The sequence below is a fragment of the Haliotis rubra genome, unplaced genomic scaffold, assembly GCF_003918875.1.
Source record: "Haliotis rubra isolate DU_JTF1 unplaced genomic scaffold, ASM391887v1 Scf1259, whole genome shotgun sequence".
Classification (NCBI taxonomy): domain Eukaryota; kingdom Metazoa; phylum Mollusca; class Gastropoda; order Lepetellida; family Haliotidae; genus Haliotis; species Haliotis rubra.
Window position 1 is genome coordinate 151,645 of NW_025765180.1, and position 12,406 is coordinate 164,050.

General features: G+C 41.4%; 1 protein-coding gene across 1 annotated transcript; it reads left to right on the forward strand.

Moving 5' to 3' along the window:
- Positions 1 to 2,531: 2,531 nt before the first annotated feature.
- On the forward strand, positions 2,532 to 6,292 carry LOC124266455 (cytochrome P450 1A1-like). The gene is made up of 2 exons (XM_046701249.1): positions 2,532 to 2,673; positions 4,096 to 6,292. The coding sequence occupies exon 2, from the start codon at positions 4,144 to 4,146 to the stop codon at positions 5,641 to 5,643; it is 1,500 nt and encodes a 499-aa protein (XP_046557205.1). The 5' UTR covers positions 2,532 to 2,673; positions 4,096 to 4,143; the 3' UTR covers positions 5,644 to 6,292.
- Positions 6,293 to 12,406: the final 6,114 nt, after the last annotated feature.

Consider the following 12,406-nt stretch of genomic DNA (forward strand, 5'->3'; position numbering starts at 1 on the left):
GGGGGTTCACTTACTTTGTACATAAATTTCAGGGGTGTCATTCACATTATACATGCTTCTCCATAAAAATCATCATCACCCCCCTAGCCATAAATTATGAACGAGTCACGATATGGCTGAAATATTGCCGATGTGACTTTAAATCTTAACTCACTCACTCACATATGTTCTCGTCACGATATGGCTGAAATATTGCCGATATGACGTTAAATAATAACTCACTCACTCACTTAATTATGAACGGTCGATTAACATACTTGTAACTCACACGAAGTGTCTCTTGGTGAAATGTTTTTGATATTTTACAAAACTTTATTCACTTTTTGCTTTCCCACGCTCGAGTGTCTCAGTGTGCACGCCTATTTGCTGGAATCTATTTCATCATGTCAAAGTCAATACACGTGTATACATATGACGGCATTCAAAGTTGAACCACTGAAGCCATATTTCATAAACATGGGTTAGAAGCTTTAATCTTAACGACAATACACCCACAATGTATTTATAGCGGTGTTCTCGACACGTATAAATTTAGACAATATTTGAATTTATTCATGTACTGGGAGAAACGTTTTATACCAAATCTCCAGTTAACATACTTGTAAAGATACGTTGGAAGCTTAAGCTAAATCGCAGTTGCTTGCCTTTCTCAAAGTAATCAAATACAAAGATAACAATTCAATCATTATCAAAATTTGTTTTATTCTTAGGGACCCGCAATTTTCCCGCAGTTTTGCCGTTTTCCAAATATCCGTGCACATTTCATCTGTGTTTTGTACAGCTCTAAACGTATATTTCCCCCAAACAATTGATAACACAGTTATCTTAAATCACAGGCAAACTGTAGCGCAAATATGATTGCGCAACAAAGTGAAAATGACCAGTCTTCCTATATGCGAGCGAAAACGATACAAGAACCTGAATCGAAACGCCGTGCTCTAGTATTAAAGAAGTTGTTTTCCATACATACTTGTTCTATCTGACTTCTAAAATGCCACTCAAAGAAGTCATTTTTAGTTTGCCTGTGGTTATATTTTCACAGACAAGCTTTAACAGTTCTAAACAGTTTCCTATGTACCATTTCCTCCTAGTTTTTCCATTTGATACGGAAAGAAGAAAACGGTATACCCTTGGCACTATTACATGTATCCGTCGCCAACATAATCAGTTATTACAAAAATGTGAAGGTAATTAAACATGTTACGATAATGTTTTAAAACATACCTGTCCGTTTAATGTATCATAAATATTGTAATACTATTAAGATAGCATAACATTTGTCCCACCCGTACTTGTGAACCCGTTCTAAAATATCTATATGAAATAATGAAAAAGGAAATTGCAATGAAACGAAAACATAAATACACTTATCTAATGTACGTACCAGCCAGTCTACCGCCTCCGTGGTGTAGTGGTTAGAGCGTCCGCCCGGAGAGCTGAAGGTCGTGGGTTCGATCCCCGACCGCATCATACCAAAAGACGTTAAAATATGGTACTTGTTGGTCCCTGCCTGGCGCTCGACATTAATGGGTACAACAAGGACTGGTTGGCTCGGAGTCAGTATAATGTGTCTGAGTGGGGTATTCATGCTTCACTGCGGCATGTGATCTCAGTGGGCTAGCACTATAAAACCAGCTTAAGTCTGGGCTAGTACAAGCAGCCGCACATACACATACACACGCATGCACGTCGTCATATGAGCGAAATATTCTCAAGTACGACGTTAAACCCAATTTCACCTCACCTCACCTCACCAGCCAGTCTAAGAGCATGGTATTGTTATATTAAAACTCTTTATACAAAATATGTTAAACTACGCGATTTATACAATGATGAGACTGTCCCCGGTTAATTGTTTCCTTTACGCAATACTCTTTACTTTAAAAGTGAGCAATATACAGTCTCGAGTAGCGTGCGTTGGTTTTGGTATTAAACGTTTTTAGTAAAGTAAGATACCAGGATTTTAAATGAGGTGGTATGATGCGCAGAGACCGAAGCTTATGGATATATACGTTACATGAGCTCGGATTTACCCAGTCATACACACGGTCACTAATCTACTTTCCTTGTCCCCCTGAATATAAACCGTATACTAAGGGCAGAGAGTACTTTGATATTCATTGTCCACCATCGCGTACCGTGGTGTACATTACAAGGGCAGGTAACTCTAATCTCTTTGTTTGGCAGGCATTTCTTTGAATTTGAAAAATGACAATGTTGACAAATGTTGGTAGATAATAACTCTTTGGTAGTCTGTAGTAGTGATGTTTCTATACAGATCCTAATATATTGTCAAACAATGAATCTCGTTCGTATGGCGTAGTTTAAGGGCATTTGAATTCAATTATGTTTATTTTGATATATTTCAGCAGAATTTCAACATCATCACATTCAAGATTTGATCAATCTACCACGCATCCCGCGCAACCACCCCACATACGGTCATCCCATCTTAAAAGAAGAAAGAGTGAAAGAGATATATTTCCCTAAATGCAGTCTCTTAATGAAAGGGATAATATCAATTTCAACAAAGCGGACGTAAATCCAGAAATATCTTGTGCAGTTACCGAAGTGCGTCGCAGCTGCCACATAGACACATTGTTCAGGGTTTGCGTGAAACGCAACAATCGAACTATTTGACTTTATTCCGAGTGATATCATTGCAAACCACATGTAAGTATGGATGTATAAGAATAATATCACACGTGATGTCTCCAGCGACATTTCTTGAAAACTTATCCACGATATCTGAAATATTTGGGTCAGATGGAATCGAGTGTGTGTTGTGGTTGATTGGGCGGGGCTGGTCTCGTGGGTACTGTGCACGGTCTGGGTGGGTACAGCTTTTGAAATCTGAAATGGACATGGTGTTAGCGTTTCAAGTATATCTCTATCACTGTATATCACTAAACCGAGTAAATAAATAGCTTCTAATTTAATGTAGGTCAGATCACTGACTCTGTAATGGCGTCACACATAAGTCTTAAAGTATGACCGTATGGTTTGTGTTCATTGACGAGCGAAGTCATTAAAAGTATCTGCTGTTTTTGATTAGCATTCCATAATCATGTTTGTTTTTAATGCCACGCTCAGCAATTTTACAGCCACGCGAGAGCGTACTTGGTTGACCCTGATAGCGTGAATGATGATGATGATGATGATGATGATGATGATGATGATGATGACGACGATTATGCCGATAATGATAACTATAAAGATAAACATGTTAATAATACTGATTATTCATTGTTTGCACTCAAAACTTTCAGCTGAACGGCGGCAGCTTGTATATATTTGAGTTTGGAAAAGTCAATCCATTGATTGATGTAATGAAGATCTATCTACACAATGAAACACACAATGCCATTTAAAAAGTGGTCAAATGTAACATATGTTATATTTGGGATTACACTTTCTTAGTAAAGTACAGATTCTAGTACTTTTGTTGGGTTGAGTCCCATCCGAGATTCGAACCCACACGATCAGAGTCAGGCACCTAACCGCCAGCATACAAAGTCAGACGCCTAGACCGCTCAGCCACCGCGGCTTCCACTCTAGACTGCGGACTTTCTGTACCCCTCTGTGGAAGCCGCGGTGGCTGAGCGGTCCAGGCGTCTAACTTTGTGTGCTGGCGATTAGGTGCCTGACTCTGAGGGTGTGGGTTCGAATCCCGGATGGGACTCAACCCAACAAAAGTACTAGAATCTGTACTTTACTAAGAAAGTGTAATCCCAAATATAACATATGTTACGTTCTACACAAATCATCGAGCCTGACCACCCGACTTCATCTTACGACTTTCTGGTTACCCCCGCCGTGATGTTGCTGGAACATTGCTAAAAGCGGCGTAAAACCAAACTCAGTCAGTCAGTCATCTCACGACAAGCATGGGTTGCAAAAAACAATTACCACCCAGATCAGAAGCAACGATATTAGTAATGTCAACAGTATTGAGCTTGAGACGTGACTCCATCGTCGTTGTCATCATCATCATCGTCGTCGTCGGCGTCGTATCGCCATCGTTGTCTCATTGTCGCTTGTTAAGAATGTCATGAATATAATTAACCATAATATTATTATATGTTTCTATTCCAGAATTCTTGAAATTACATGTAGGAAATTCCACAGTGACTGTTGGACGAGATGGACGAGATTACAACCACGGCTACATTTTACTTAATACCAATACTACTTGCTGTTGTAGTGGTCTATTTACTTACAAAGAGGAGTAACTTGCACGGTCCTTTTGGCTTGCCCATATTGGGACATTTGACCTTTTTGGGCAAAAACCCTCATTTGACCTTCACGAAATGGAGACGTCAGTATGGCGATGTCTATCAAATCCAAATGGGTAGCTGGCCATGCATTGTAGTAAACGGGGTGGATTTGATAAAACAGGCCCTGACACAAGCAGACGACTTTTCAGGTCGACCAGGGTTCTTTTCCGGAAGGAGTATAACTGGCGGGAAAAATATCGCTTTTGGACGATTTGATAATGGTTGGATTAAACACAGAAAGATTGCGAGTGGAGTTTTATATAGCTTCGCTAACGCTCGGAAGAATCCAGTGGAAGAAATAATTAAACAAGAAGTGTGCACAGTTGTTGAAATGTTCAAATCAAAGGGAGACAACTGCTTTGACCCAAAGGAGATCTTATTGTTTGCCGCTGCTAGCGTTATATATCAAATCTGCTACGGTAAAACAGATCATGTTGAATATGACGAGGAGTTTAAATCGTTAATAACATCATCAACAGATTTTAATGACTTTGCAAAAGCAGGCAATCCAGTGGACATGATGCCATGGCTTCGTGTATTTTTTCCCTCGAAAGTAAATAGATTTCTGAATATAGTCGAAAGAATGGAACGAGTCAGAAAACAGAAAGTAGATGAACATAAAAACACTTTTGACGCGAACAATCTCCGCGATGTTACTGACGGACTCATTGCAGCTGCGCAAAGCATACCGGAAGTGGAGATGGCTGAGTTAGGTTTGTCCGACGAACAAATCTTGTCAACACTTGACAATCTCTTTGGAGCCGGCTTTGACACAATTGCTAATACTCTCCATTGGTCACTGTTACTGTTAGCCTCATTTCCTGATGTTCAAGAGAAGTTGTATCAAGAAATATGTGACGTCACCGGAAATACCCGCTCGCCATGTTTGTCTGACAAGAGCACAATGTCATATACGGAAGCCACGTGCTCAGAAATAATGCGGTTTTCTTGCATTTTCCCACTTGCTTTGCCCCACTGCACAACCAAAGATACTCGAATTGGAACTTACAATATTCCAGAGGAAACATTAGTCTTCTTCAATTTCCATTCTTTGACCCATGACAAGGACACTTGGGGTGACCCAGACGCTTTTCGGCCAAGCAGATTTTTGGATGATGACGGTCAAATTGATAAGAATATGATGAGTCGGCTTATTCCGTTTTCTGCCGGACGTCGCCGATGTGTAGCAGAGTTCTTGGCAAGGATGGAATTCTTCCTGCTCCTGACTGGAATCGTGCAGACGTGTCAGATCAAAGTGCCTACAGAGGGCGTGCGTGATTTGGAACCCTTGTTTGAAATGTCCCTCAGACCTAAGCCATTCCAGATCGTGGTGAGAGAACGCGATCTGGGGTTAGAAAAGGACTAAAGAAAAAATGTCAGCCCTTGTTTGATTGAAGCTTTAATAAACTCTGCATTTCCCTGTCAAACACATTTTCTGATGACTGTTGATCCAAAAAATCAGAGACAAATTCTCAGAGACAACTCTAATTGGACCAACAATGGACACCAAAGTAGTTCAGGCACACACCCTTCTAAACTTGCTGATGTAAATTCAATGAATTGTCACTATAATTGTATCAACTAGGCGGGTAAATTGCAGCGACCTTTTCTAAAACTATAACAAATATCTGCTAAATTCCTTCCATTGTACTGTTCTGACTTCTTCATCCCTATCATAACATTGGCAATCTTCATCTTTATCATAACTGAACATCTTCATCCACATCCTCTCTTTGTCACCCTTTTTGTTTGTTACATTTATATTAATTTTGTTTTTAATCTCATTTATGACCTTATCTGTAATACCATTTTCTACTCAGTTGTCATCGATAAAGGTACAAGGCCTAGATTTCCGAAGCTCACGAAGCTTACGACGCTAAGACAGTCGTAAGTGCCATACATTAACATTAACTTACGACTATCTTAGCGCTAAGAGATCTAGAGCTTCGAAAATCTAGGTCCTTGCATGTATAAGTTCCGTCACCTCATACTGAAGGAATAAAAAAGTTGAAATCTAACACTGTCCTGTCTGATACTGCAGCTTCACTGATGACAAAAAGCTATAGAGTCATCGATATATTACAGAGACTGCAATGGCAAACGTTTAATGACATGACGCACTATGTGTACTGTTAACTGCATCCCTCGTGTACCCGTGAAGATCCGGGTTAGAACTGATCTTCAGCAACCCATGCTTGTCGTAAGAGGCTACTATGGGATCAGGTGGTCAGGCTCACCTGATTCAAAGTTATCGTATCCCGAATACGTAGATCGTTGCTCATGATGTTGATCACTGGATTGTCTGGTCCATACTCGGTTATTTACAGACCGACGCGATATAGATGGAATATTGCTGAGTGCAGCGTTAAGCAACACACAAATAAATCATTAAACAAAGCATCCCTAGTGAGTGATTGATGCTTCACGTAGCAATACGCAACATTTCTGCTATGTGACGGAGACAGCTTGGGCTAGGTAAACCAGTGGTCAACTGCATGACAACGGTGTGTGTGTGTGTGTGAGTGTGAGTGTGTGTGCGTGCGCGCGCGCGCGTGCGTGTGTGTGTGTGTGTGTGTGTGTGTGTGTGTGTGTGTGTGTGTGTGTGTGTGTGTGTGTGCGTGCGTGTGTTCGAATCCCGGTTCGTCCCGATTATGCCTCTTTGATTGTCAGAACCGACTTCTGATCGTGGGTTTCCCAAAGTCTGAGATCTGGATTACTTCAGGTTGTCCTAAAGACGGTGACCGAGACACCGAGATATATTCTGCCCAGTGTTTCCGGAAGTAGTGAGTGAGTTTTAGTATTACGTCACTTTTGGCAATATTCCAGCAATACTACTGCGGGGGACACCAGAAATGGGCTTTTCAAATTGTACCCATGTGTGGAATCGAACCCAGGTCTTCGGCGTGAAGAGCGAACGCTTTAACCACTAGGCTACCCCCACCGCCCCTTCCGGAAGTAGGAGGCAAGACATGTTGCAAATTAATGTCTCTGACCTTCACGTAGAAGAATTGTCCAAGTACCAATACGTTCTTGAAAAAAAATATATTTAAAGCATGGAGAGTTACTCGGATATTCCACAACGTAGAGTATGTTTCATATGGCTTGGTGAAACGTGTCTTGATGCATTTCATACATCCTAATGCAGGAATATACAAAATATCGCGAAAACATAAATACTCGGTTAGAAGGGGACCCTAATTCAGCAACTCACGTTGTCCTTGACCCCAGTGTGTAACACGTGCACTTCATCAACTACTCTCCGTCACTACAACATCACTGAAGTGTATATAAATACTGGAGTGCTGAAACAATAGAATGACGCCACAATATAATTCACTTAAAAAAAGCCAGGGTGTGAGGAGCGGTAAAATGGAGCTTAACGTGTTATTCAAGATTATTGCACTCTAATGTCTTTGTTCGGGCTTTGCTGTTTTCATAGTTAGACAAGAAAATATTTTATTAATGTGTTGTACATGTGTACACGGAGTAGGCTACAATGAAATTCAAACCCTCTACCACAGAAATACAATTCAACTTCCGGCCTCTAGGTTATATGAGACACAATCCTAATTTACATTCAAATTAAATTCACTACAATCTCATTTAAGGCATTAAAAACCAGTGTGTGCGTGTGCGTGCGCACTGGTTGTCACCCCCTTCAATTCTTTTAATTGGAGAGGGGGTGAGGGTGTAAGGTCTGTGTGGGGTTGGGGTGGGGAAGGGGGTGACAACAATTATTTTGTCTCAATCAAATCATTTCCCTTCAAACCAACGTGACCCCAGCTGATCCGGGGTTCACTTTGTCATTGTCAGCCGAGTCCAATATTTGTGAGCTACATAGAGACGTTTTCAACGCCTTCATCAACTGAGTGATGCCTTTCTTCCAGATTTAATTATAGTGGAATTTAGGGTAAACAGTAAACATATCTACAAAGACCTCCTGCATGGAGCGCTGCTGATAATACCTATGATTGGATTGATACACTGCTATATGTTTCACAGGTGGATGTTATGATGCTGAAATATTGTTGGATATGACGTTAGTATTGATATCTTAGGATGAGACTCGTGAAGATCCGGGTTAGAACTGATCTTCAGTAACCCATGCTTGTCGTAAATGGCGGGATCGGGTGGTCAGGCTCGCTGACTTGGTTGACACATGTCATCATATCCCAATTGCGTAGGTTAATGTTCATGTTCGCCGTATAGCAGAAATATTGCTGAGTGCGACGTAAACAACAAGAAACAAAAACATCAAACCAACGTGAAGTGAAGGTAGCGACAGCAACACACACTGCAACATACATGAAATGCACATTGCAATGTACAACGTAATAAATACATGTCAGTGGCAATGAATCCGTGGCCAGTGTACTGTTATACCTGCCAGAAATAGACATCCGTTAGCCACATGTGTTGCTGTAAATATATATGCCGTGATCACGAGCTGGGAATCAGTTAAAGATGTGGAGTAACGAGCGCCTCACCCCCCTCACCCCACACATTCACTGTGGTCGTACCGCCGTAACACCCCCTGACACAAGAAACAACCCCACAGGTGAAAATAACATGGGTGGTGGAAACAGGCGAGCGTCCGCATTGATTCCAATTCATGCTCCAATGTCCTGAGGTTAATACGGGTTAGAACGAATCTTCACTATCTGTCGTAAGCAACAGCTTAATGACAAGGGCCCACATGCACAAAGCGATCTTAGCGTTACGACCATCTTAAGTCTATGTTTGAGTATGAGAATTACGATCGTCTTACGCTACGATCGCTTTGTGCAGGTGGATCATGGGTTCTGTTGTACAAAAGATCTTAGCGTTAAGATGATCGTAACTCCAATACCTTAACATAGACTTACGACAGTTTTAGTACTTAAGTTGTTTTGTACAACGGCACGTAGGGCCCAATTGCACAAAGCCATCTTAAGTGAGTGAGTGAGTTTAGTTTTACGCCGCACTCAGCAATATATGGCGGCGCTCTGTAAATAATCGAGTCTGGACCAAACAACCCAGTTATCAACATCATGAGCATCGATCTGCGCAATTGTGTCAACCAAGTCAGCGAGCCTGACCACCCGATCCCGTTAGTCGCCTCTTACGACAAGCATGGGTTGCTGAAGGCCAATTCTAACCCGGACCTTCACGGGTAGCCATCTTAAGGCGGTTAGCCCCGTTGCACACACGAATTAAGCTCTATGATTATCGTAAGCCTACGTTAAAGTTACGATCGCCTTAACGCTGAGATAAAGTTATGCAATCATTTTGAATGCGTGTCAATGTGCCCCGCCGGCAATGGGTTGTTGCTCATTATATCAACCCCTTGTTTTGTCAGCTTCAGCCACGAATGTGTCTTGTACCTGCGTATTTGTTAGGAACTGTTTTCAAATTCAAAGACACACCCGAAATTCTTATAGCAGTGTCTGGTTTCACTTCGACATTGAAGACTGGTCTTAGAATTGATCTCCACGAACAAACGGAATCGGGTGGTCTGACTTCGTTGCATGTAATCGGTCACCATCTGCGTTGATCAATGCTCGTGATGTCAACCACTGGTTTATCTGGTCCAAACTAGTATATTTTACAGACAGTCGTCATATAGCTTGACTATTGCTCTGACCCGTGAAGGTCAGGGTTAGAATGAACCTTCAGTAACCCATGCTTGTAAGAAGCGACTAAAGGGATCGGGTGGTCAGATTCGCTGACTTGGTTGACACGTCATCGGTTCCCAATTGCGTAGATCGATGCTCATGCTGTTGATCACTGGATTGTCTAGTCCAGACTCGATTATTTACAGAGCGCCGCCATATAGCTGGAATATTGCTGAGTGCGGCGTAAAACTAAACTCACTCACTCACGATTGCTGTGTGTGACGTTAAACAACGAATAAAGAAATCATTCGAGAATAATTCCTCTCCAAACATTTTCCTTTTCAGTGAATACTCCAGTGAACTTACTTCAGTTCCCCTGCCCAGTTTTATCGAGTGTTTTAAAAACCTTTCACGTGTAATTGTCCCATCATTTTCAAAGATACGTTGCAGGTAATACTGTGTGTTACATACCGCGGCAAATAAACAGACATACCTTCACACCGGTCTCGACAAGCCAGGTGCTCGACTAGTGGTTGATAGTATGAACAGCGACTGGGTATCTTGGACAATTAACTCGAAGGTTTTATATAGTCTATATCAGTAAGAAGCATTTCATTCCCAGAGACGTATATTACAAAATCATGGAAGATTTGAAGTCCACAAGAGCTGCAGAAGTTGCCCACCAGCTGATGGACATATCTCTGATGTTAGGAGCACCTGTCATACTGCAGTCGGATAACGGCAGTGAGTTCACCTCTCATGTCAGTACAGAATTAAAGAGCGTCTGGCCATCTGTCAAGCTCGTCCATGGAAAGTCACGTCATCCACAGAGCCAGGGATCCGTATAGAGAGCCAATGGAGACATCAGAGATATGTCGGCTCAATTTGATTTTTGTCCTCAGCGTCTACTCTCGTCGAATGATGTGAAAATGGACAATGAAGTGTCACTCCGGGCTGCTGTGATTTCCGAGTCGAATTGTGGTGGTCAGGGTTTCCAGAAATGTAAATCGATACGTTGTAAATGTTTTAAAGTGCTACTGAAGTGTAATAGCCAGTGTAATAACAGTCTATCTTGTCTCAACAAATGAAGCTTTAGCCGCATATACTCTGTACTCGCATTATAAATTTGGTGTTTTCTATTTCAATAAAGGCTGGCAGGGGTTTCATGAAATCCCTGAGCCAATATTTCAGTAACTTCATGAAATCTTTTGAAATTTTAGGGATTACGTGAAATCCCTGGTTTCACACATTCCCTGTAACATGTATATACATATCATGCGATGTCGTTTAAGAAAAGGAAATCTGCAATGCATAACATCCTGTATAATTCACTAAGTGAGTAAAAATGTCTGATTCTAAGAGGTTTTCAAGAAATGTTTCAAAAGCAAGTCTGTAACCAAAGCTAACTTTGTGAGACGACAGCAGGTGCACATTTTACAGTCTTCTTTTTCCATGCAGTCAATCAAATATATATTTAATTTGAATTTCGAAAAGAAAATGTTTCCACGATAACTCGGTGCGCCTAGTGGCTGCAAGAGTTGTATACTCCCCAGGTAGTTGAGATTGATAATACGACGTGCTGTTGAGATTGACATCCAATGATCGAGCGAAAAAATACCAGCGCCTTGAGCATGCACTAGTTGCGTGGATATGTGCGCTATATGAATATCCTATAATAATAATATTTCTACACATATTTATGTACGTGATCATGAAAGTAGTAGTAAACAAGGAAACTACCTTTTTGTCTCAACTAGGTATATGTATCATCATGGTCACACCAATATATCAAATCTGACATTTCTGCAGAGGCTTACCGTCTCTCTTTAACGTGAAGACGCCACCACTCTCAGAAACTAATTCGCTATAAATCATAATTATTATAACGCAGACTTGATAATATCTGAACTTTATTTTTAGGGCAGTTGTGCAATCGTCACGGGGACGATCAAGGTTTCATTTCACGATGGTACACTTTTAGAAAGTCTTTCTGACACACCAAGTCGTTATGTAATCATGCAGGAACGCATTTTATCGCAGTATATTTTTGACAGCTTCTCGGAATGATAAGCGGAAACAACCATCTATGTGTCATTTTTCCAGAGCATCCAAAACGTATTCCACACATATAAGGGCTTGTACAACCATTGCCTGCAGGATGAAGTTCTTGACAGGTGTTCGGTGCGAACACCAACTGCAGCTGTGCATCAGCATGTGTCACTTTGACCACAGATTTTCAACTTCAAAAATGAATTATATCCTTGTAGTTTACTTCGGTCTTCGCGCGTTTGCATTTAGAGTGAGTGAGTGAGTTTGCTTTTATGCCGCTTTTAGCAATATTCCAGCAATATCACGGCGAGGGACACCAGAAATGAGCTTCACACATTGTACCTATGTGGGGAATCGAACCTGGGTCTTCGGCGTGACGAGCGAACGCTTTAACCATCAGGCTACCCCACCGCCCCGTTTGCATTTAGAGCTCTTGCAAAAATGTTACAATCACTGACACATTCATCATTGTTTAAGTCCCCAAAC